Raw genomic sequence first — 24,196 nt, 5'->3', positions numbered from 1 at the left:
CGTTCTCCACTCTCAAAAGAAAACGTTTACAATCATCACAGAACCCCATCCACACCGCTGTGTGCTTGCACTCCAAGTCTAAGCAACGCTTTGTAGACCCATACTGTATAACTCTGTAGGTCACGAGCTGTGATGACAAAAGAAAATGCACGGAAGATACTGGGTCACTTGTGAGAGGAAACAGCCCACATTGTCAGGGCAAAGTGACGTGGCACCTGTTTAATTAATTGCATCTGAGCAATGGCAAACTTTATAGGGAAGAGCTGAAAACATGGCTTAGTCATGCATGCCTCTGATAAGGTGTAATCAAACAAACAATAAAACAGAACACTTTTTACAGCACAGAACACGTAAAGCTGTGGATGCTTTAAACAGTGCAGTATGTTGCAGCTGCTGTAAACCAGGGGTGGCTAACTCCAGTCCTCATGGGCTACAACAGGTCAGGTTTTGATGATATCCCTGCTTCAGCACAGGTGGCTCAATCAAAGACTGAGCCATCTGTCCTGAAGTAAGGACCAATTGAGCCACCTCTGCTGAAGCAGGGATATCCTGAAAACCAGCCCTGTTGTTGGCCCTTGAGGACTGGAGTTGGCCACACCTGCTGTAAACACGCCTTCTCAAATCAATATAGATGAACAGAAAGTAGCAACACAATGTTTGGTGCAGTTAGATAGGGACTTGCATTAGCAATTCATCTTTGGCAGGGGAGAGGGCAGATAGCTCACCCCCGTGCAGATGCTGCATTGCAGAATCACGCAGAGCTTTCCCATACAATTCCAAGCAAGTTAGATCAAATCTGACGTACACTAAATAGGCAGAACACACAGAGCCATGCAAGTCCTGGCTCATTTGATGTAGTATCCTAGATTTCATGAGTGCAATAACTAGCCAGTAATGTTCTTTCAGATTTGCACCCCAGCTACAAGAAGCTGTAGAGGATTGGATGTGTAAAGTCCTGTTCCGTTATTCTTTGCATTAAAATGTTCATTTTTAGGGCACAGTGTTAAATATGAAACACTGTTTTACTGAAAATTGGTAGCTTTATTTCAAGTGATGCAGTTGTTTCTCGATTGGGTGTCTTTCCCCCCACATCATGTAAGGAAGATACTTCTATAAATTAGAACACACCCCAACACCCACACACAAAAAATGTAAAACACTTTGGGTTTTCCATGTACAGTCATAGGGGAAGTTTAGGGGTACAGTTATAGGGGAAGTTTAAGGGTACAGCAGATCGGGTAGAATCAGCAGGCGACAGGACAACCGTTATACGGCACAAGAAATCCGAAGCAGAAAATCAGCAGGCACTTAGACACAGAGACAGAACTGGACCCAGGCAGCACCGGGCTAACCCCTGTATGATCCGGAGTCGCACAAAGGGCACAGAGAGAACAGCGTCCTATTACAAAATGTATCGCACACAAAAAAAGCTCTCACAGGTACCTCTTACAGCTGAAAGGTACAACAAAATCCCTAATCCCATGAATACTATTCGAAGATATCCTTTCCCATTTGTGGCACTGGCAGCGAACGTGCAAAATGTGACACGGGTCGTGGGTACGGGGACAACAAGCTAATTCACCGTTACCCAGAGTTAGCCACCTTCCTTTGCTCTGGGAGGGACCTGTTATTGCTGTGCAGTATCCTGCAGCAGCAACGAGTTAAACTGGATACCGAAAATACTGAGTTAGATAATTAAAATGAGTTAAAATATCAAATTATGTGGCTACCTACATATCTGTGCCACCTGCAGTGTGAGCGGTAAAACAAACACCGCTATGGCTTGCAGGGCTGCAAACAGCCTCTGTGATGGAGACAAGGCACTTCCTGCCACACTGGGCTTGCTCAAATTTAGTGACCCTGGACACTGTTCCATAGACACAGAAAACATGGTCATACGTTTCTTGCTTTGGCTACAGGGGATGAGAGTTCATATGACATTTGTCTTGGGAATGTGTTTCACCTTCACCTTGCACAAGCCACTAAAGCCATACTTCAACCATACGTAACCGCATGCGCAATCCCCTGTAATGTATTGGAGAGTGCATGGCTGGTCAGGAGATAGTGGCTGTGCACTGGATTAAATGGTTGTGGACTGAAGGTGAAGCTACAGGTTGCCCCAGAAACCCCCTCCAAGCCCCCCGATTATCTGGCAGAGGGGCTCAGACATCAGTGACTGGCAAGCTGGCATCATCCAGATCCACATGTTCTAGGAGACCGATGTGCTTGGTTCTGGACTCCCAGGCACTTATTTGGCTAGTCTGGTTTCCTGCAGAGACAGTCTGGATCTTGGCGTGTCCTGGCTGGGCCTTGGTAGAGGTGTTAGATCCTGGCCTCTCCAGATAAGGCAGCCCTGGGTCGGAGAGCTGAGCGCGGGCTGCTGAGTGAGGGTGACTGAAGTAGCGAAAGGATGAGCTGGGCTCGTAGAATGAGGTGGAGGCCTCCTGCAAAGAGTAGGGGGAGGGGGAACTTGGTGAGACATGGTCATGTCATTAAAGGCATATTAGTAAGTCAGTGTCAGGTTTAACTCTCTGAAAAACAAAAAGCCAGAGCAAGACGAAGCATGTCAGCAAAAGCAATAAGTCTGGTCAGCCACTATATCAGGGGTCTCATACTCAGTCCTCAAGGTCCACAACAGGCCAGGTTTTATGGATGTCCCTGCTTCAGCACAGCTGGCTCAATCAGTGGCTCAGTCAAAGACGGAGGACTGAATATGAGACCCCTGCACTATCAACCCAGTTACCCTCTCCCGTATTGGAGTGAGGACCCTGCTGAAGATTAAGGTGTTCGTAATACACAGCTGCTTGTTTAAAGGTGCAGAGCCTGCAGAAAACATGTCCATTAGCAATTAAATGTAGATATGCGCGCTGAATTTTTCTGGGATCCATGATTACCAGCTTTCAAGGCAAGTTGGGGCAGAACTGCAAAAGGATGTTATATTAAGGTTACTCGTGTAGGCACAAAGCAGTCTATGTATGTGTGCCATTGTCTGCATCTTTCTGACCGTGGAGGTACTGCATGCTCTGTCAATGGTATGTCTACATTAAGTAGAGATAAATGAGAACACAAAACATGCAAGTACACCAGTGAGTACAGGAACACACGCACACCAACACACTGCACTGATGGACTCATGAGTTAGGATGTGTGGATGAGGATCCTAGGAATGTGGGCAAAAGTTACATGATAGGAGAGGCAGCGATTGGTCAGTACTGTGGGCATGCACTGCTGCCTGTGTACCTCGGAATACAGGGGTTCGAAAGTCGTCTGACCTGACGCATCTGCGGGGAGACAGGGCAGGGTGAACGTTAGATACACTTTGAGAAGGGGAGCACAGAGCGAGGGAAAGAGAGAAGCAAAAGGGAAGAGAACGTGAGTAAAAGAGGGGCAAGAAAATAAAGTATGATACTGCGTGTCTGTTGGTTACTCTGAAAAGGGCAAATCACATTGACACCCTACAACTATGGGAGTGTGGATATTTCATGTATCCATCATGTTAGCACTTGGGAGGTTAATATAGTTGCATAGTAGTTGAGGTTGGAAAAAAAGACATCTATCCATCAAGTTCAACCTATGTTAAATTTAGACGGCAGATACTTATCCTATATTTGTATTTGCAGTATAGTGATAATATTGAGCTAAAAAATATTTACGGGAAAAAAGCTGTGGCAGAAAGACGTCCCCATCTAAAAGATAAAGAGCTGTGTGTTAAACTGAAACGAGGTCCTCCCAAAAGGATGACCGAGTATCTCAATGCTACAAAGTAACTGTAAGCATCTACAGGAAGCATTAAGTACCAGGACAAAGTTGAGACTATGTTTCACGCAGGAAAACAACCACAATTAAGATTCCCCAACCAAGCCAAAAACAAATGGAGCTCGTGAACCCCATACCCATGTGCGTGGTTAGGGACAATGGACAACGTATGGAGCAAAACAGCTTTAATGGACAACGTATGGAGCAAAAAACAAATACTGTAGAAGGAAGGAGGAGGAAGAAAGCAGGAGGGGTCAGCAAAGAGAAGCGAGAGATGCAGGAGACAGAGGCAAGTGAGAGAAAAACAACAAGTGGCAAAATAAGGAAGAAAAAATGAACAGAGGGAAAACAAGGAGTACAGAATGGGACCCTCTCACACGGCAGGACCTGGAGATGGGACACACATGGGGTGGCTTCTGTACAGAGACGACCATTCATTGGTCCACTTCTGTGTAAGGCTGAGGCCCCGCATGCTACTGCAGCGCCCGCTGTGGCGGACGCTGCAGGGACGAGAGCCCTCCCCTCAATGGCCCCGGGCCCGCTGCGAGGGGGGGCCGCAGCGCTGTGGCGAGAATTTCTATTGAGAGCAGGACTCGCGACGGAGCGCTAGGCCACGCCCCCCCCCCCGCGGTTCAGCCAATGAGGGCGAACCTGACGGGTGACGTCATGGCTGCGCCCCGTGACTCCCCCGCCACGCCCCCCCCCCAGTCTCTCTTCCTGCAGCTCACTGCAGACCGGGGAATCGGCTGCACGGGCCGCCAGCCTCGCGGGCGCGCGTGCAGCGGAGGCACTGGGGCCTCAGCCTAATAGTGGTCCAGCCAAAGCAGACTCAGAGCAGTGCGCACAGAACATGGGGGCACATCCTCAAACAGCATCTAACTGGTCACGTGTCCTGAGATGTACACTGGTGAAACTTTCACATACGGATAATGCCAGGAGCCATAGAGCATTACAAACAGGAATAGCTAGCACTTTACACCGGCAAGTGACTAGAACAGGGGCAGGCCTCAAGGGCCATCAACCGGTCAGGTTTTCAGGATATCCCTGCTTCAGCACAGGTGGCTCTATCAGTGGCTCACTCAAAGACAGAGCCACTAATTGAGCCACCTGTGCTGAAGCAGGGATATCCTGAAAACCTGACTGGTTAGTGGCCCTTGAGGACAGGAGTTGCCCATCCCTGGACTAGAAGTAAGAGTTTGGTATGTGTGCAGTATACAGGAGATCTAACTGGTACTCACAGCACACAAAGAGAACCAAATCACCATATTGCTCTAAGTAACCTGAGTGCCTTCACCTCGTGCTGATAAGCCCTTATATGCACACAGCGAGAGAAAGCTGCACGGTCACACGCTGTCACACGCTGTGTCAGGGAGACGATTCTGTCACAGAGCTGCTCTGCAATACTATAGGAGAAGGAAGAAGGAAACCTACAGATGCTGCCGATCTGGCCGGTCCACGCTGTGCCACAATAGCGCCAGAAATGGCTCGAATCCAGCTGTGCATAGCCTCAGGGCTGTCAGCCTGCGGGGTGGGAAACAGGAGCACCTCTTAAAGCATGTAAACAATACCTTCCACTCAAAGAGACTGATTTAACACGTCATCAAGATTCACTTGTCACACTTCTCCCTCCCCGCCCTTCCCCCCCCCCCCCCCACTTACACATGTAAGGAGACAGAATTGGGAGGACTGTATACTGTGGGAAGGTAAATGTACATAGTGCTGGGGTTTGAATAGAACAGGGATGGCCAACTTCAGTCCTCAAGGACCACCCAACAGGTCATGTTTTCAGGATATCCTTGCTTCAGCACAGGTGGCTCAATCAGTGGCTCAGTCAAAGAATGAGCCACTGATTGAGCCAACTGTGCTGAAGCAGGGACTGATTGTGCCACTTGCGCTGAAGCAGGGTTAGGCTGAAACCCTGATGAGTTGGTGGCCCTTGAGACTGGAGCTGGCCATCCTTGGTATACAATGCCGAATATCTACAGGATAAGATGCGATGCTTATAGCAAATGCGCACTGGAAATGGAACTATGAAAGAGTGCTAACCGCGCACGCACACATGAATGGCACGCTTTGCAGGCGTATATGCAGAGGTGCAGCAGAGACGGAAGCGCTGGGTTAGGGTAGGATGGTAGTTGTGCGCAAGTTGGGTTGGGTTTAGTAAACGATTTCTGTTTAAATATGCAAAGGTGGCTGGAATTATTACAGAAAGCCATGAATTTAAGTCGTGGGGGATAGACAGAGAAAAACAAAACAACAACTGATACCTGCACATAAAATGTTCGTGAAGTGGTTACAATTTCAAACAGGTTGTCCCTCATCATATTATCGCTGCAAAGAGAAATAAAACAGAGGTCAGGCATACTAACCTAGACCGTACTATACCGGCTCTTTGTGCAGGCAGTGTGGGGGGGGGGGGGGAGGGACGAGACAGGCAGTGTGGGGGGGGGGGGGGAACAAGACAGGCAGTGTGGGGGGGGGGGGGGAACAAGACAGGCAGTGTGGGGGGAACGAGGAACGAGACAGGCAGTGTGGGGGAACGAGACAGGCATGGTGGGGGGGGGGAACGAGACAGACAGTGTGGGGGGGAACGAGACAGGCATGGTGGGGGGGGGGAACGAGACAGACAGTGTGGGGGGGAACGAGACAGGCAGTGTGGGGGGGGGGGAATGAGACAGGCAGTGTGGGGGCAACGAGACAGGGAGTGTGGGGGCAACGAGACGGAGTGTGGGGGCAACGAGACAGGGAGTGTTGGGGCAACGAGGCAGGGAGTGTTGGGGGAACGAGACAGGGAGTGTTGGGGCAACGAGACAGGGAGTGTTGGGGCAACGAGACAGGGAGTGTTGGGGCAACGAGACAGGGAGTGTGGGGGAACGAGACAGGGAGTGTGGGGGAACGAGACCTGGGGTGTGGGGGAACGAGACAGGGAGTGTGGGGGAACGAGACAGGGAGTGTTGGGGCAACGAGACAGGGAGTGTTGGGGCAACGAGACAGGGAGTGTGGGGGAACGAGACCTGGAGTGTGGGGGAACGAGACCTGGAGTGCTGCTTCCAAAGAAGTCAGTATTGTTTGTTTATTTCCCAGATTAAAGCAGAAAAACCCCTCACACTACATCTTTTTATTTGTTTTTTAGTTCTAGGATTGAAGCATGGACTTTCCAGAGCCGAATCCCATTAATTTCAGCTCTGGGGGCCCCCTGCTTCCAGAGACACATCCATAGCGGTGCCGGTATCTCTGAAGCCAGGGAACTTGTGTGCCTAACATAATGGCGGCGTTTAAATGCCCCCGTGCCACGCAGGCTAACAGGAAGCCATGACATCATCCCTTGAGGCTTCCTATTTGCCCGCATGACCTGGACATTTAAACTCCACAGAGATACCGGCCCCTCCTACAGAGATACGTATCTCTGGAAGCAGGGGGTCCACAGAGCTGAAATTAAAGGGGTTCAGCTCCAAAGACCCCCTGCTTTAATCCTGTAATCAAATATTGTAATAAAAACATTGTGTGCGAGGTGTTTTGCTGCTTTAATGCATACAAGAGCCAGTCCTGTATATTCCCTGCCATGCAGTGTAACTGACATAATGTTGGATGTTGTGAATGTGTGGGTGGTAAGAGTAGACAGTGTGCCCTTATTGTGGCAGGACACAGAGTATGTGAGAGGGACAGGCAGTGTATACGGTCCTTAAGTGAATGTTATAAGCCATGTAGGATCCGTAGATAAACAGTATATGTAGTGCCCCAGCATGGATGTGGTGGTTTATAAGTATAGGGCGCACATTTGTGTTGCGGTCTCACCTTTGTTTACACTCCTGCACCTTTTGCACCTCTCTCAGTTGTATCACACGGAGAGGATCTCTATCCTGCGGTTTTAGCAAACATAGAAAAATGTATTAAAGATGCACCCTGAATTTTACAAAGCTCCCCAAGAAGTGACAGGAGACGGCATGAAAAACAGAGGAGATGTGAGGGGCCATGGCAAGAAAACAATGGGACTTGTGTCCACTAAATAGGGAAGGGAAGAAGTTGTTTAGGAGAAGGATGGGAGAAACACAGCCTACCGTATCAGATTTAAAATATCCTATTGTGTTCTCATCTAAAAGAAAGTATCTTCTTTTCCAGTTCTTCATCTGTAAAGACAAAAAGGAAGAGTTAGCCCTTATAATTAAGGACTGATGCTCCTGTGGACCCTTTCGTGCAATTAAGTTTCAGCCTACAAATAAAATCATGCTATTTCTGGTGCGTTGTATGAACACCAGTCTCCAATATCCACTGGAAACATGTAAGGGTTAAAGGAGCAATCCAAGCAATAATCTACACGTGGTTTTTATTTTTTAATATATAAATCAGTTCTGTAGTATTAGATAATACTACCTTTTAAAAAAAATGTATTCAACTCTTATTGCCATTGTTAATGAGTTTTAATATACTGAGCCTCCTTTGATCTCTATAGCAGGTTTTAGCACGTCCCCAGCAGTGCAAGATCTTGGTAACACTTGCCTGTTTGTGATAATTTGTTGCCAATATTCCCAGCAGTTTGAGCTGCAAACTGTAACAACAGATGTTACCTTAGTAATATAAGGCCGCGTCCAGGGTGAAGCTGAGCGCGCTTATGCGCTCATGCGACCCGCAATCACACATGATCACAATAAGTCTGTCCAGCGCGCGCATACCCGTGAACGCTCGGCGCTCAGCTGCTTGCGCATACAAATACATTTGATTCTGCTGCTCGGTGGCGTGTCACGCGAGTGGTTCACCCAATGAGGGCGAACGAGCTCCGTGACGTCATGGCCGCGCCCCCTGACGCCCCCTCCACGTGCGCAACTAGCTGGCCAGGAATCGGCCCAGGCAACTCGCTGGTCAAAAGCAGTGAGTGACTTTGGGCACACTCCAACCCTACTCGACTCCAGGCTTCGTTCCAGGCTCAGCTTCTTGCTGTATGTGTAGCCGCGTGCGCTGCTCCCCCGTTCTGCGTCTCTCACTCGCGTCCCGGGTTGCCTCGCATCCGCTCACTTCACGTTATATTCACTGGGTTTATTGCACTGTTTAGATTGTAATCCAAATGAGGATCCTACTACAAACTACATGGCTGAATTAATGCAAATAGAAAAGTCAAATAAAGTTGTGCTTGGGGGTAAAAAATGTAAACACAAAAGGCCCTTGTTGAAGTTGGAATATTAACATTGGAATGGGATCAAGTTAAACCCTTTGGTGGCGAACGTGACCTGGAACGCACTGCTTTACATCATGTTCTTGGCACTAAAGGAGTTAATTAAACAAATCTTATTTAAGTTCAGATTTTCTTTCTTCTTCTTCTTGCAGTTCTCTGTCTAGACAATAGCCTGAGAGCATTGGCACCGCATTTTGTTTAATTTGTAGCACTGATCTGCACAGTGCAAGTGTAATTTCTCAGAGCGGGTGATGACTTGAGTGCTATTGCTAGAGGTGTAATAAAAAGCCGCCGTCACAGCTGCTCATCTTCCCGTTTTTACACCAAGTAAAATGGCCGTGTTTATTATAGCTAATCGTTAATGGCACCATCATTGGTGTGCACTGATGGGATTTATTTTCTCGCTCTCTCTTCGGTGTGAAAAACAAGGATTTGCCAACAATGTCAAATCAAGCAATCATCCCACTGGATGCTTTAAAAAAAAAAATGTTTTATAACGGATGCAATTGTTTCGTTTTTTAAAGCTGCAGACCAAGCAATGTACTATGAGTAAATACTCGTAGCATTTTTTTTAAACAACTCTGAATTACATTTTTAATATATTCTAATGTAACAAGCCTTTTTGTTTCTATAGCAACCATTTACAAAGTCACACTGACTGCAGAATACTCCTTTGCAGTCATTTAGTGAACCCCTGAGCCGAATCTTCACCAATCGATCACAGGAGAACGGATCGATCTGCAACTTAACTGACAATTCACAGATTTTAGCTATCAATTTAAATCCGTGATTCTCAGACCTCTCCACGGAGCCCCACGAGCCAGACCAGGCTTCAGGGGTAAGCAGGACGGGGATTGCTCGGGCGCAACCTACGGCCGTTTGTGAATTCCGGATAATTAATACTACCCCCAACACTGCCCCGCTGTTCAGAACATGCCAGGGTTGAAGGCTCCTGCTGCTTAACCCCACCTAAGATCAATCCTGGATCCTTACAAATTGGTACAGAAAACAGAGAATAATAGGGGAGCACAGGGTTAAAGCTGCAGTTCAGTCAATATCCTGCATGTGTGTTCTTTTTAATAAATCAGTTCTGTAGTAAGAAAAAATTATTTTGGCATTTTCTGTTTTTAAAAAAACAACTTTGAAAGACCAATTTTCTTGTATTCTATTTTAACAGCCATTTGCTAAGGCACTGCCCCTTCATGTCCTGTCACAAGCCCTGGCACACCCCTTTGTCAGCCCTGCCCTCCCTCTTGCACATGTCAGTGCAGGAGTACTCATGAATATTCATGAGCTTCCACTGAGTGACAGAGGCAGAATATAAACAGATCCCTTCACTAATTTTGTCACCAAATTTCGCCGATCAATACATGGAGAACGAATTGACCGGCAGCTATACAGTTCTTTAGGTAATTAGAGATTGCACACATGAAACTATTGAAGTAAAAAAATAAATAAAAATAAAAAATAAAAAAAAGACTGAACTGCAGCTTTAAAGGGTTGCAGGATACAAATATGTATAAATATAGGTGAATACCCAGAGGCAGGCTGCTTAGATTGTAGCCCCCCCCCCCCCCGCCTCTGAACCACACATCAAGTGCATTGACCGTGGTCAAGTAACCCCTGTGCACTGCAGTTTGGTATAAGGGGGCTGGCTACAATCTAAGCAGCCTGCCTCTGGCATATATATTACCTATATTTATACATATTTGTACCCTGCAACCCTTTAACCCTGTGCTCCCCTATTTTCTGTTTTCAGAGGTAAGCACACATTTTATTTCTAAGCATAGTAGGTGCATTCACCGGTGGGTACGTGTATTTGTTATGCCTAAACCTTGGCGTGGCTGGTGGTCCCAGAGGGGAGGTGTGAGAGCCACTGCACTGAATAATATGAAAGCTTATGTGGGTCAGTGACATGATGCCAAGTTCCTAAAATTGGAGTAAAGAATATGACTGAATCGATTGACCAAGCATTTACATCAGGGGTGGGTAACTCCAGTCCGCAAGGGCCACTAACAGGTCAGGTTTTCAGGACATCCCTGCTTCAACACAGGTGGCTCAATCCGTGGCTCAGTCTTCGACGTCAAAGACTGAGCCACCTGTTCTGAAGCTGCTACTGATTGAGCCGCCTGTGCTGAGGTTGGGACTTATTGAACCACCTTGGCTGAAGCAGGGATATCCTGAAAACCTGTTGGTGGCCCTTGAGGACGGGAGTTGCCCACCCCTGATTTACACTGATTAGGACTAACATTAAGATCCCAAATGTTACCATTGTTTGCAGCTGCCCCAAATACTCCTCTTTGTTTTGTAACACAGAAAACATAACACGTTACTAGAAACGATGGCGGCTTTCATTTCCTAACTCCCACACAAAATTCCAGGGCGTATTACCACAGCGCCTTGCTTCACGCAGTACCCAGCTTTAATCACGCTGCTCTCTGATAAGCGGGACGGGGAGCACGGGAGCTGGCTCTGAGAGCGCTTCAGGTTGCCTCGGTCACCGGTAGTTGCACACTCGCTGAGTTCTTGCTGGAGAGAAGAAATAGGATGTCAGAGAAAAGGGGACATACCTGAAGTGGGAGAGAGGGCAGGGTGTCTGAGTAAGTGATTCTCCTCTGGACATCCAGGCCAGGCGTTAGGGAAAACGAGTGACACGGGAAACTCATGTTTGCACGAGAGAGAAAGCGAGCGAGAATATGAGAGAAAGCGCGAGCGAGAATATGAGAGAAAGCGCGAGAGAGAATATGAGAGAAAGCGCGAGAGAGAATATGAGAGAAAGCGCGAGCGAGAATATGAGAGAAAGCGCGAGCGAGAATATGAGAGAAAGCGCGAGAGAGAATATGAGAGAAAGCGCGAGAGAATATGAGAGAAAGCGCGAGCGAGAATATGAGAGAAAGCGCGAGCGAGAATATGAGAGAAAGCGCGAGCGAGAATATGAGAGAAAGCGCGAGCGAGAATATGAGAGAAAGCGCGAGCGAGAATATGAGAGAAAGCGCGAGCGAGAATATGAGAGAAAGCGCGAGAGAGAATATGAGAGAAAGCGCGAGAGAGAATATGAGAGAAAGCGCGAGAGAGAATATGAGAGAAAGCGCGAGAGAGAATATGAGAGAAAGCGCGAGAGAGAATATGAGAGAAAGCGCGAGAGAGAATATGAGAGAAAGCGCGAGAGAGAATATGAGAGAAAGCGCGAGAGAGAATATGAGAGAAAGCGCGAGAGAGAATATGAGAGAAAGCGCGAGAGAGAATATGAGAGAAAGCGCGAGAGAGAATATGAGAGAAAGCGCGAGAGAATATGAGAGAAAGCGCGAGAGAGAATATGAGAGAAAGCGCGAGAGAGAATATGAGAGAAAGCGCGAGAGAGAATATGAGAGAGAGCGAGAATATGAGAGAGAGCGCGAGAATATGAGAGCGCGCGAATGAGAGAAAGCGAGAATATGAGAGCGTGAATGAGAGAGAAAGCGCGAATGAGAGAAAGCGAGAATATGAGAGAGCGTAAATATGAGAGAAAGCGAATGAGAATGCGAGAAAAAGCGAGCACGAATGAGAGAATGTGAGAGAAAGCGAGTGCGAGAATGAGAAAGCGAGAATGAGAGAGAGATCGCAAATGTGAGAGAGTTCGCAAATGTGAGAGAGCGCGAGACAGAGATCTATGTGTGAGTTTTCTTTTTCTTTAGTTATTCCTAAAACTTGGCCTGGCTGGCATCTCCCGAGGAGACGGGTGAGAAACACTGAGATCTTATAAAGTGATAACCATGTTATGGTGAATATGGAATAAAAGGGACTGTGCATTTTAAAGTGGGAAGAATATCAGGAGAAATGATTCTCCCAGCTCTGATGTACATTTCAATTAACTTGTGACAAAACAGAACATTTATCCCAAATTGCATAGCATTTGCACCGCTGGGTGCCGGTTTATTTCTCTGATCTCACTGAACTTTATTGCCCAAGCCTATGGTGGAGAACCCTAAATTGTTGGGAAATTGTGGTGCCTTTTTATCCAAGTCATAGTGTGGGGAAAAGACAGAAAAGTAGAAAGATGTGGCTCAGTCAGCTACACAACTGTTTAATGGTTTATTGCTGAAGGAGTACACAATGCCTCGCACGGGAGCTACTTTTGAAGTAGTGAAAAGCGTGTTTGACTTCATCGCCTTTCAAGACATACACGGTGGCGCCACCTGTTGGTAGCTTGTGGGACAGCAGTCACTCACCTGAGTTGGGGTGATAATGGGGACACCTCCCACTATGTCAGTCCTGTAAGACACCTGCTTTTTGGCCCCTGTATTCTCTATCTGGTGGTTCAGGTTGTCAGTGGGATACGGTGGATCACATGGCTTTGGTACCTAAGCAAAGCGACAGAGAATATTACCACTGTTGTCGGTTATTACTCTATTCATATGGCACAGAGACTTGGATATTATTTGCCATTGCAGAGAAAGGCACTAAAGCAGGAGTGGCCAACTCCAGTCCTCAAGGGCCACCAACAGGTCAGGTTTTAAGGGTACCCCTGCTTCAGCACAGGTGGCTCAGTCTTTGAGCCACCTCTGCTGAAGTAGAGATATCCTTAAAACCTGACCTGTTGGTGGCCCTTGAGGACTGGAGTTGGCCACCCTGCACTAGAGCGTTATTAAGCCGAGTCCGAGCATTATTACAAACACATCACAGAGTGGTAACAAAATGTTACTGATCCAGGGAAGTGACCTGCGCCACCGATACACATGGGGAAAGCATTGAAGAGTGATAGGGGATTTAGCCATCTCTCACCATCCCAGAGAAAGGCACTGAAATGTTACTAGGCACAGAGACTGGCATAACTCATAGCTATGCCATGGGAAGGCACTGGAGAGTGACCACCCAGTACAGAGACAGTACATGATCCCAGCCACCTCAGAGTGGAGCTAATGTGTGGCCGACCAAAGAAAGTGGACTTTCCCCGCCGTTTAAGGGAAAGGCACTGGAGACGGATTGAGCATCTCACACCCAATGCAGGTGCTTTCTTCATTCAAAAGAAATGGTAGCAGCTGAATCGAGATGCGAGGCTTGTAGCTTACTTATAATGTTCCGTTTCACATTTCTCTGTGGGAAGGTTCAGACTTGTCTCTAAGACCCGACCAACGTCCCACAAGAAAGTGATTCTTATGCAGCCAATCAGAAATGTGCGTGGGAGGGAAACCGGCTTCTGCCAGGAAACCATGCCTCCCACGGCTCTGTACTTCTCTAGCTGCGCTTTTAATAAGCGACACTTTTCATGTCTGGGGGAAGCGGAGCTGATCTTCCTTTAATCGTGAAGAGGAGTTCCGCCCGATACAGCACTGAAGTGGTAGTAATTCCATTTATACATTTTCTAATTCCACTATAATAAGAGGACATGGCCAACAAGAAGATAAACCATTTCTGCAAGTGCCTGACGATGCCAATCAAGGGTTTAAAAAAAAAAAAAAACAACATATAGGAAATGGAAAACTGTTACTTAAAGATAAAATCCCTGTTACAAATATAACTGACCACTTCCACCATCACATTTTTTTCCACATGAGCAAGTATACTGTTTTAACACCAGGGCCAACATTTTGGAAAGTGTTTAATGCTCAAGATGTGACTTTTTCACCATTAAATCAGAAAGAAAAAAAAGAGAGAGAAAGAAATAGAAGCACTTACTCACACAGCCACAAAGCATTCAGACCAGTGACAATGCCATGCGGGCTATTGCTTCTACAGGAGGAGGCCATTACTAAATGTAATTCAGAAAACGCAAAGACTACAACAATACGATCATAAAAGACTTGTAGCTTTGTGTATTTGTTACCATGACTAGAGTGAATGTGACTTAGAAACTAAAGCACCCATCTTGAAGGGAACGAGGAAGGCATATTCTACCGTTAACCCACTCCGTTAAAAGAAAGGCAGGTGGCTTAATGCCAACAAGCGTCAGAGGAAAGTGTCCTGCTAATTGTGCCTCGCTAAGATTTAAGAGATGCTCACTGTAATTTTCGTAGCCTTGTTGAGCACGTTGACCCATTCCACCAGGTCCTGCTGATCGTTGGCCTGGAGGAAGTATTTTCTCATGCCGGCGTTCATAACTGGAAGAGAGTGGGAAGGGCAAGTCTGTTAATAGACCGAGTGGTCTTCCCTTACTCCATAACGACTGGTGGTTCAGTTCCGATATGGAGAAGCCCCCTTACACGTGGATTCTTTTCTATACCTGGTTTATACATGTAATAAAAGGTCACATGGCTAAACACAGAACAATTAGGAATACATGCACATGCCCCAGACCGATATCCTCACAACAGAGAGCGTTGTTACGATCAGATTCCAAGACAGCAGGAACAGTGGAGTTTTGATTTTTACACAGCCACCACCTCAAGTTTCTGATTTTACTCATAAGAATACTATATTAAAAAAGAAATAAAATAAATAAAACTGGTTTCCAGTTAAATCCCATTGTGTACGTTGTATCTTAGATTCCCCGACTGCTCAGCTTTGGAATATGTATAAAAGGAGGCGAGAACAGTCTAACAAACCTTTGCAAGCAAGCAACATGATTAATGGACGAGTTACAGGCTCTCTGGTGCAGCAAGGGGATATTACAACCTGTACAGAAAGGTGGATACGAGCCAACAGACCCCTCTTGCTCTATACTTTTACTGGGTTCCACTAGGGTACAAACTGTGTACAGATGGAAGAAAATTGGTCTGTAATCTCTCAACAGGACATTTACAATATGATACCTGCAGGGTAGTGTCAGACCGCGACACAGACTTAGTGTGAGAGAAAGATCACTGTGAGATATCACATCTTGCTGCCCACATCTGCTCAGCACTTTAATACCACCATTTCCACTTACAATCAACCCGTAAACTTTCATGGCAGCTGACCCAGTTGGAAAGTCTCCCTGCAGCTGGCTGCTACAATAAGCATGATTCAGAGTGGCATGTGAGGAATGTAGGAGAGATTCTCCGGACCCCAGGGACGGGTTGAGATCTGTCCCATGGAGAGAAAGCTCAGCCCTGTGCTGCATTCTTCACTGGGACCAGCACTGCTCAGTGGCACGCAAGCCACGCTGTACCTCGTCCAATGGTTTTACATTAGTCTCGGGGAGAGGAAGATGAACAAAGAAGAAAGGTGACATTATGACAATAATCTGTGTGCAAAGTGGGCAAATATAAACCTGCTCTAATAATCAGACTTAGTATAAAAATAATGTTACTTCTATTCATATAATCCCTTCCTCAAGCAATCAAGGCAACTTTTGTATATAAGAAGGTGGTGCCTGTTACATGGATAAAGCTACTAGGTCTTCAGATACTGGTACTGCCATTGTAAGAAATCACTTCAGAGTGACAGAACCATCAGGTAGTATACCTGCGCTTTAATGTAGGCCCCTCAACAGGTCAGGTTTTCAGGATATCCCTGCACAGTCGGCTCAATCGAAGACTGTGCTGAAGCTGGGATATCCTGAAAACTTGACCTGTTGGTGGTCCTTGAGGTCTGGAGTTGGGAACCTGTGAATGTATAATTTAAAAGCTTGTTGACCATTTCTAGAACTGCTGCTTACTCACATAGCAGCAAGTAGGACTCTGTGATCAAACAATTACTTTATTATTTCAAAACAGAATACAAAATGGAAAAAACAACGCATATTTTTTTAATCTTGGGGGTTTTTTTTATCCTCCTTCCCAAAAAACACAGCTTAACCACTTTATTTCCGTGAATTCTCTGTGTGATGACACCTTTTACTTTAAACCCCAGCCCACAGTACCTCAATACACAGCTGCTCCAAAGGAGAAGGCATACATGGCTTAATAGTGAAGGGTATACGGGCTGGATATGGAGGAAGTTAGGCAGGAAAGAAGGAAAGAGGCACAGCTACACAGGAAACAAACGCTAAACATAGCTCATCTCAAGAGGGCCTGCAGGACAGGACTATGTCACAGTGTCCTAGGAAACTATCCCTGGCTGAGAAGCAGCAGGAATACCTGGTATAAACAAGCCCTACTGCATAGTGTGGGCAAGTACTGGAACTCTAGCAAATCCAGGTCTCCGGCAAACTGACATGTCATCATTTTAACAGACGCAAAGGAAACCTCAAAATAACTTTCTGTTTGAGCATAGAGACAGCTCAGACTTCCCGAGCACCGGCGCTGATCCAAAGAAAACGTTACCCAGCCTTCCAGGCTGAGTCAGAGAAGCACTTTCAGCATCCCAATCGGAAAACTTAATGTATTCTTTATAAATGTTTACTTCTTTAAATTGTGCATGCTCCATTTAGAGCAGCAGTGCCACATGTTTGTCCACTTTCAGAAAAGTGGCCGAGTAGGTAACAACATTCAACTCAATTGGAAGTACATGACATACGTACACATTGAAACATTTAATCTCCAAACCTTTTGTGTAAGTGTTCAGAAGTAACTTGCGGGAGACAGAAGATCACACAACGTCAGTGTGAGTATCTGAGATCAGTCACAAACGGCTGTAGTGAAAAAACAGCACTACTGGATTCTACAGTAGTTTGTGTAGCTAAAAGTGCAGGTACAGTAACAACCAAGGGTTTCAAATGCCCGGGCTCTTCCTGCAACTGAGCCATTCAGAGTTTGGCAAACCCTCACACAACCTGATTCAAACACGTGTAACCCCAAGGTCAAACTTCATGACAACTATTTGTAATCATTTATTATTTTAGTCATTTAGTGCTGTTTTCTACCAGCACAGGTTTAGTTATAAAGCTGTGCTGGGAAAACACAGTGATCATTGAAGTGCACACTAATTCAGTAGCACGTGTGTGTGTCTCTCTCTCAAAACTTGCAAACACTTATTTCGGTGCCCGTTACAATGCTGCCAGGCTCGGTACAATCCCTCGGGGAAGTCCCTCCTAGGACCAAAGGGGTTTAATTCCTGTGGCATGTTTAAGGGCTCTATATGGTGAATTGGTACATTTTTCACTCAAATCTGAAACCTGCATTTTATTTGATATGTTGCGTTAGATTTGGAAGGTTTGATTTCCTCTGGCTACTTCCCTTAGGCCGAGACTATAATAGGCGGGTGCGTGACGAAGCGCGCGCCTGCCGCAGAGGCAATTTGTGTCCTAGGGGGAGATGCGATGGGGAGGCGTGGCGGAGGTGTGGCCGTGACATCACAGAGCTGATTGGCCCTCATTGACTGAACCGCTCACGTGACCCGGCCGTCGGGCAACACAATTAAATTATTTTGCTAAAAATCAGCCGCCCCCTCGCTCAGGTGCGCGCTCTATGGCCGTCCTCATTGAGGTACGGCCTTTTGTTTGCGGTGCACGCGCCGCCGCTCTCACCATGGCCACGTCCGTGTGTTCAGCAAGTTCCCCCTTAACTTGACTGGTTCTCTGATATGGATAGGGGGTGAGATGAGGGTAAATAAAACCCTTGATTAACACACTTTCCCATTCATAGGCCCCTCAGAAAATCAACTTGTAACTAATTTCCCCCCCCCCAAAATGTATCGCCAAACCTTTGCTATTAGACTGGTTAGATATCTTTAGGGAAGCCAGTTAGACCGTCAAATACTTGTTTTCTGTCCGACTGTGGGATTGCAACTTTAAATGAGCTGTTACCAGACACTACTGGGTCTGACCATATACAGCTCTGGGATCTTATCTCCAAGCATTACGCTTTAGTGATTTTGCTGTAATTGCCAAGAAAACCTTTGCGCTGGGCACCAGAGATACACAAAATAAACAATGATACAGCCCATTTAAACCACAAATAATGCAAAAATGCTTAAGTCTCCACAACCAAGGCTTGGGACTTCCGGTGGCATGCAGAAAAGGAGCAAGGGCATCGAGTCTCCCACACGCACAGCTAGGAGAGGATCCAACAAGATTCTGCTACCATTCACTCACCAAAGCAGAACTCGGCTTTCGGTCGGAGCTTCGTGGCATCGCTGACCTGGGGAGGAAGATGGTTGGATGAGACGGCATTGAGCGTTCGCATGAAGATGTTACTGCAGCAAAGACCAGCAGGCGTCATGGAGATATTTAGTGAAGAGGTTCTTACCTTTGAAATATATGGCGAACTCTGGGGAGAGGGGGAGGCGGTAGGGGGGGATGGAAGGGTAGGGAAGGGAACCCTCGCTACTGCTAGAGTAGTAATATGTGGTGCTGCTATCTGGGGTGATATTACAGAACGAGCACAGAGAGAACAGAACCCCACTGGAGAGCACTCAAACATAAATCACAACAGACGTGAAATGGATAAGTATGTATGTAGGGTGAGGAGTGAGTGGATTAAAATACTTTAATGGGAGTAGATACTCAACTAAAATAAGTAGAACACCAAGTTCCCAGGGTAAATTAGACTCAATGATGAGCAACAAAAGCGCAGCGAAATAAAATTAACCGGATATTAGGCATAGAGTGTGGGCTACCATCCTTGTATATATATATATATATATATGATGCAGCCTTATGATTATATACCAAGGTGGCCTATGTCTGGTGGATATAACACAGGTGCAGCCACTCTGAGATAGCTGTGGCAGGTATATCAAGGTAGGGGTGCACTCACTCAGGTAAGTATAAGTGATTCAGCCTACCTATGTAATCGTGTAGTAATACAGGCAGATAGAACACTGCAAGTGTCAATAGCTGTCAGGTAAAACGCAGTCACAGCAGTGTATGACAAAGTACCCAAACTGAATATATCACTGGGGTAGGAGCACCCCTGATAAGGGGTGCCTGTTACAGACACAGGAGGTGGCTGTTGCCACGGTAGATAGATAGAGAACACTGAACAGTAGTACACAAGTAGTGTCTACTTACACCTCGGTAGGTAAACACAAAACAAGTCAGCCACTCTGTGGTAGCTGTGGTAGGTACAGCAAGGTAGGCGTGCTGTCACTCAGATAAGTATAAGTGAGTCAACCTACCCAATGTTATTGCAATACAGGCCGATAGAACACTGCAAATGTCAGTGTCAGTAGCTGTCAGAGAAACCGCAGTCTCAGCACTGTAACAAAGTACCCACACTGGATATATCACTGGGGTAGGAGCACCCCTGAAGGGGGGTGCCTGTTACAGACACAGGAGGTAGCTGTTACCGCGGTAGGTAGATAGAGAACACTGAACAGTAGTACACAAGTAGTGTCTACTTACACCTCGGTAGGTAAAAACAAAACAAATATCCGGTAAAAATAGTAGCAGACCCTATGGTAGCGCTTATTAGCTATGCACCTACTTGCTGATGCTGGGTGCTTTAAAGTATGCCTCGGGTACTGCTATGGTTAAAAAAGGACTTGCTCAATGCATATGCATAGCTCCGTGTAGGGAGCTAGTGTGAGGCGGTCGCGCTCTGATCACGAGCGTTAGTCCCGCCCCTTTGACGTGATGACATCACTGCCAACGTACGTTTCGCAAGGCATGCTTTCTCAAGGCTGGGTAGGAGCGTGTGTACAGTCCCCAGTATTTAACAGAGAGCGTGAGCTCTGATTGGTTGGTAAGTGTCCTATTCAAGGACTGAGGATAAGTTAATAACGTGGGTAGTGTTCATGTTAAGTGAAACTACAGCGCTGTGCATAAACACCCACTGCAAACATAGGAACTGACAGCAAGTTGCATTGAATTAGGGAGAAGCTATGGGGATATCGCAATAGGTGGCATGAGGTCACAAAGACCCACTAATGGTAAGTATAAAGCACTGGGCGGCTAAATGGAACATGGCTAAATAATGGAGATATTTAGTGAAGAGGTTCTTACCTTTGAAATATATGTCAGCTTAATGGAGCCTACAGAGGGAGAACCTGCTGGGAGATTCTGAAAGCAAAAGAGAAACGTAACGTAAGGTAACAAAAGCGGTTTCAAGTAAATGAAAATTACCTGGGAAAACGGGATTGTGCCCTGAACCCTACATCAAGATATATGTAGAGATCTATATAGAGGTCTATACACACACATAAACAATTGACAAATCCTCATTCCCTGCCAACACTTGACTGGACTGGTTCCAGGCTTAGTGCATAAATCAGTCAGCACAGGAGCCAGGAATATAAGTCTCTGTTCTACTGACAGCTGTATGAAAGAAAAAAAAGGCACAAACAAAAGCCCTTATATGATGACAATATAAACAGATGAGCTGTTGTATAAACAATAAAAGCAGCAATCTCCCACACCCCCCAGTTTCCAGCATGTCAGAGTTTTTTTGTGCATTGATGCGACACAAAAAATGTTTAAGCTAAAATATTTTACAACGTTACCTCCTGATGACAATACAACTTTCTCCGCTGGAGCAAGCCTCACTTACTACATGGATTTGTGTTCATCGGGAAAGTATATCAGGAACTAAGGGGGCCCCCTTTGGGGTCAGGGTAACATGGATCGGTGTTGGGAGAACCCCTGGTTCAGAGTCAGACAAGAAAAACAGTGTAGACAAGTTCTGCTTTAAAGCTGCAGACCAAGCATTATCCTACGTGTTTTTTTTTTTAATAAATCTGTTCTGTACTATGAGAAAATACTTGTAGCATTCTTTTTTTTTTACACAACTCTGAATTACATTTTTTATGTATTATAATGCAACAAGCCTTTTTATTTCTATAGCAAACATTTACAAAGCCACAGATACTGAGTCAATGCTCCTCTGCAGTCATTTAGTGAACCCCCGAGCCGAATCTTCGCCAATCGATCACAGGAGAACAGATCGATCGGCGACTTAGCTAATTACTTATCATTGTGCGGATTGTATTGATGCACATATTAAAAGGAAATTAATTAATTTTAAAAAAAACGGCACCTTGGACTGTTGCTTTAAACCTCTGCTTATTCCCACTGACATTACTTAAATAACTCATGGCTCTATGTATGGCACATCGTATGATATATGTTCCACTCTCACCTGAGGGTTGTCCATGTACCAGAGCAGGCTATTTTGGCAGGTGTCCAGGATGAAATATCTGCGCAGAAACTTCCCGCTGTTTTCATGCTCCTCGATGTCCAGGAAGCCACAGATGCGATTCTGACGATCCACATAAGGCATGTTTAGGCTGGAACATTACCCTGTGCAAGAAGGGGATGAGTAATTCGCAGTGCTCTAGTCACTTCTATCTATGTGACCCCAGATGAAAGAAACCACTACATGGGATGCAATGTCTGCTGCCCTCTTCTTGCACCTTGTCACCTACGCTGTTCAGCCCAACTTTTCTCCGTGTCTACACCCCACTCACCTGACATTTCCTCTGTGTGCATGCACCTCGCCTACGTCTTGTCTCTCCCTGCACTGTAAATGCCACCTCGTCTCCTCTCTCATGGTCCGTACACACTGTCCAGGCTACCGTCTAATGTCTCCTCCTCTCTCTTTAGACTGCATGGTGTCAAAGCTACAACCTTGTCATCACATCGCTCATTCCACTGACCTTGGCTCTGTAAGAGCAGCCTATTCTTTGTCCCTGCATAGCTCATCTCCAAAGCATGAAAGCTTGCGTTATCTCCCCGCTGCCAGATAGCTCAGTAACATGGTAATGGGCATGTGACCTATTTGAGTACGCTTTACCTTAAATACATTCAATACAATGAGACAGGATTTGGTCACACACACTACGCTTGTTCTAACAGATTTAGTGCCACTGCCAGTGCAGGAAATACATAGCAAGTGTGCTCAGCACACAATGGGCTCACAAAAAGGGCCCCACAGGGAAGAGGTATCTGGTAAAGCAGCGATGGTTATTTGCTGGTGAGAAGGGGCGCCTCAAAATTTCAGCATCTGCACACAGTATAGGAAACTTCAGCAGGACAACTATAGTGCAAGTGGCTAAAGGGGTATCTTACTGGTAAGAACACAGTATTTAAATTGGGTGAACCCAGTCTAAGAACCAGTGTTGATGCTCCTTGTGATTTTGGGGAAGTCACTTTATCTGCCTTTGCTTGAGGCATCTCAATTTAGATTGTAAGTTCTTCAGGAGCCCATGGCACCAGTAAAACATGCATATATATATATACACACACACACACACACACACACACACACACACACAGCATTACACAACTGTCTGCAACATATACATACACACACATGTGTGTATGTGTGTGTGTGTAACAGCCAGCAACGCACACTGTATATGAAAGAAACTAAAGGAATTAAGTATATAATACCTCTTCTACGGTTTCCAGCATTTGTTTAGCAACTTAAACTTGGGTTTCCGCCTACTGTGTATTTTTTGTACTAGGTGTGAAGCAGGGGGTCTCCGGAGCTGAACCACAGCACTTTTATTTCATTTTTTAAAAAGGAAAACACAGTTTGACCACAGATAACTACTTGGGAAACCCATTTGCTGTAAAATATCAGACTCCATTTGATCCCTGGCTTTCTTTTATATTTAGGACACCCTTATGTCTATCCCAAGCATTTTGGAATTCCTTTACCGTATTAGCCCCTACCACCTCAGCTGGGAGGCTATTCGACAAATCCAGCACCCTTTCCATGAAATACTTCCTCCTCACCTTTCCCTGTAGCCTGCCACCCTCCAGCGTCAGAGCATGAAGTCTTGTTCTAACACGTCTTTCTCTGACATATACTTCCTTCCTGTATATTTATGTATGAGAAAGTTTATCATATCCCCCCTCTCTTGTGTCCTCCAAGCTGTAAATATTAAGGTTCTTTTTGGCAAGTCGTATGCTTTAGGGCAGGAATGTCGAACTCCTTTCATATGAGGGGCCGGATTATAATTCATTTGGGCCATACGAACCATACAAAATACGCATATAAAAACAGTGTGCGGCTGTATGCTAGATGTCAGCATTAAGCTCACTCTTCCACCCTCACTCCCCTTTCTCTACCCACATGCCACACTCTTATCCCCCCTCCAAACACACGTAATATCTCCCCATTTACACTTACCGGGAGATAGAGTTGGTGTGAGGGGAGGGACCTGTGCATTGGAGGAAGGGGTTTTGCCTGTGGGGGGAAGAGGTCTGCGCTGTGGGGGGGGGAAGGGGTCTGCGCTGTGGGGGGGGGAAAGGGGTCTGCGCTGTGGGGGGGGGAAGGGGTCTGCGCTGTGGGGGGGGAAGGGGTCTGCGCTGTGGGGGGGGGAAGGGGTCTGCGCTGTGGGGGGGGAAGGGGTCTGCGCTGTGGGGGGGGAAGGGGTCTGCGCTGTGGGGGGGAAGGGGTCTGCGTTGTGGGGGGGAAGGGGTCTGCGTTGTGGGGGGGAAGGGGTCTGTGCTGTGGGGTGGAAGGGGTCTGTGCTGTAGGGGGGAAGGGGTCTGCGCTGTAGGTGGAAGGGGTCTGTGCTTTGGGGTGGAAGGGGTCTGTGCTGTGGGGT

General features: G+C 46.4%; 1 protein-coding gene across 4 annotated transcripts in view; it reads right to left on the bottom strand.

Moving 5' to 3' along the window:
• Positions 1-1,020: 1,020 nt before the first annotated feature.
• The window catches only part of PLEKHA1 (pleckstrin homology domain containing A1), a 40,095-nt gene continuing 16,919 nt past the window's right edge, over positions 1,021-24,196 (bottom strand). The window contains exons 2-13 of one of the 4 annotated variants that reach the window (XM_075612111.1): positions 21,778-21,938; positions 20,646-20,702; positions 18,795-18,840; positions 14,903-15,000; positions 13,132-13,263; positions 11,315-11,452; positions 7,815-7,883; positions 7,552-7,616; positions 6,024-6,087; positions 5,184-5,277; positions 3,241-3,317; positions 1,021-2,444 (exon numbers count right to left, since the gene is read on the bottom strand). In XM_075612111.1, the coding sequence (XP_075468226.1) occupies positions 2,163-2,444; positions 3,241-3,317; positions 5,184-5,277; positions 6,024-6,087; positions 7,552-7,616; positions 7,815-7,883; positions 11,315-11,452; positions 13,132-13,263; positions 14,903-15,000; positions 18,795-18,840; positions 20,646-20,702; positions 21,778-21,918 (1,263 nt within the window). In that variant the 5' untranslated portion in view covers positions 21,919-21,938 and the 3' untranslated portion in view covers positions 1,021-2,162. Of the gene's footprint in view, positions 2,445-3,240; positions 3,318-5,183; positions 5,278-6,023; positions 6,088-7,551; positions 7,617-7,814; positions 7,884-11,314; positions 11,453-13,131; positions 13,264-14,902; positions 15,001-18,794; positions 18,841-20,645; positions 20,703-21,777; positions 21,939-22,294; positions 22,318-24,196 lie in introns of those variants that run through there. The other 3 variants (XM_075612110.1, XM_075612109.1, XM_075612108.1) reach the window with 3 other exon arrangements.

Source organism: Ascaphus truei, chromosome 8 (genome assembly GCF_040206685.1).
Source record: "Ascaphus truei isolate aAscTru1 chromosome 8, aAscTru1.hap1, whole genome shotgun sequence".
Lineage (NCBI taxonomy): Eukaryota > Metazoa > Chordata > Amphibia > Anura > Ascaphidae > Ascaphus > Ascaphus truei.
Note: the sequence above shows the minus strand (reverse complement) of the source record. Positions and strands in the feature narration are given on the sequence as shown.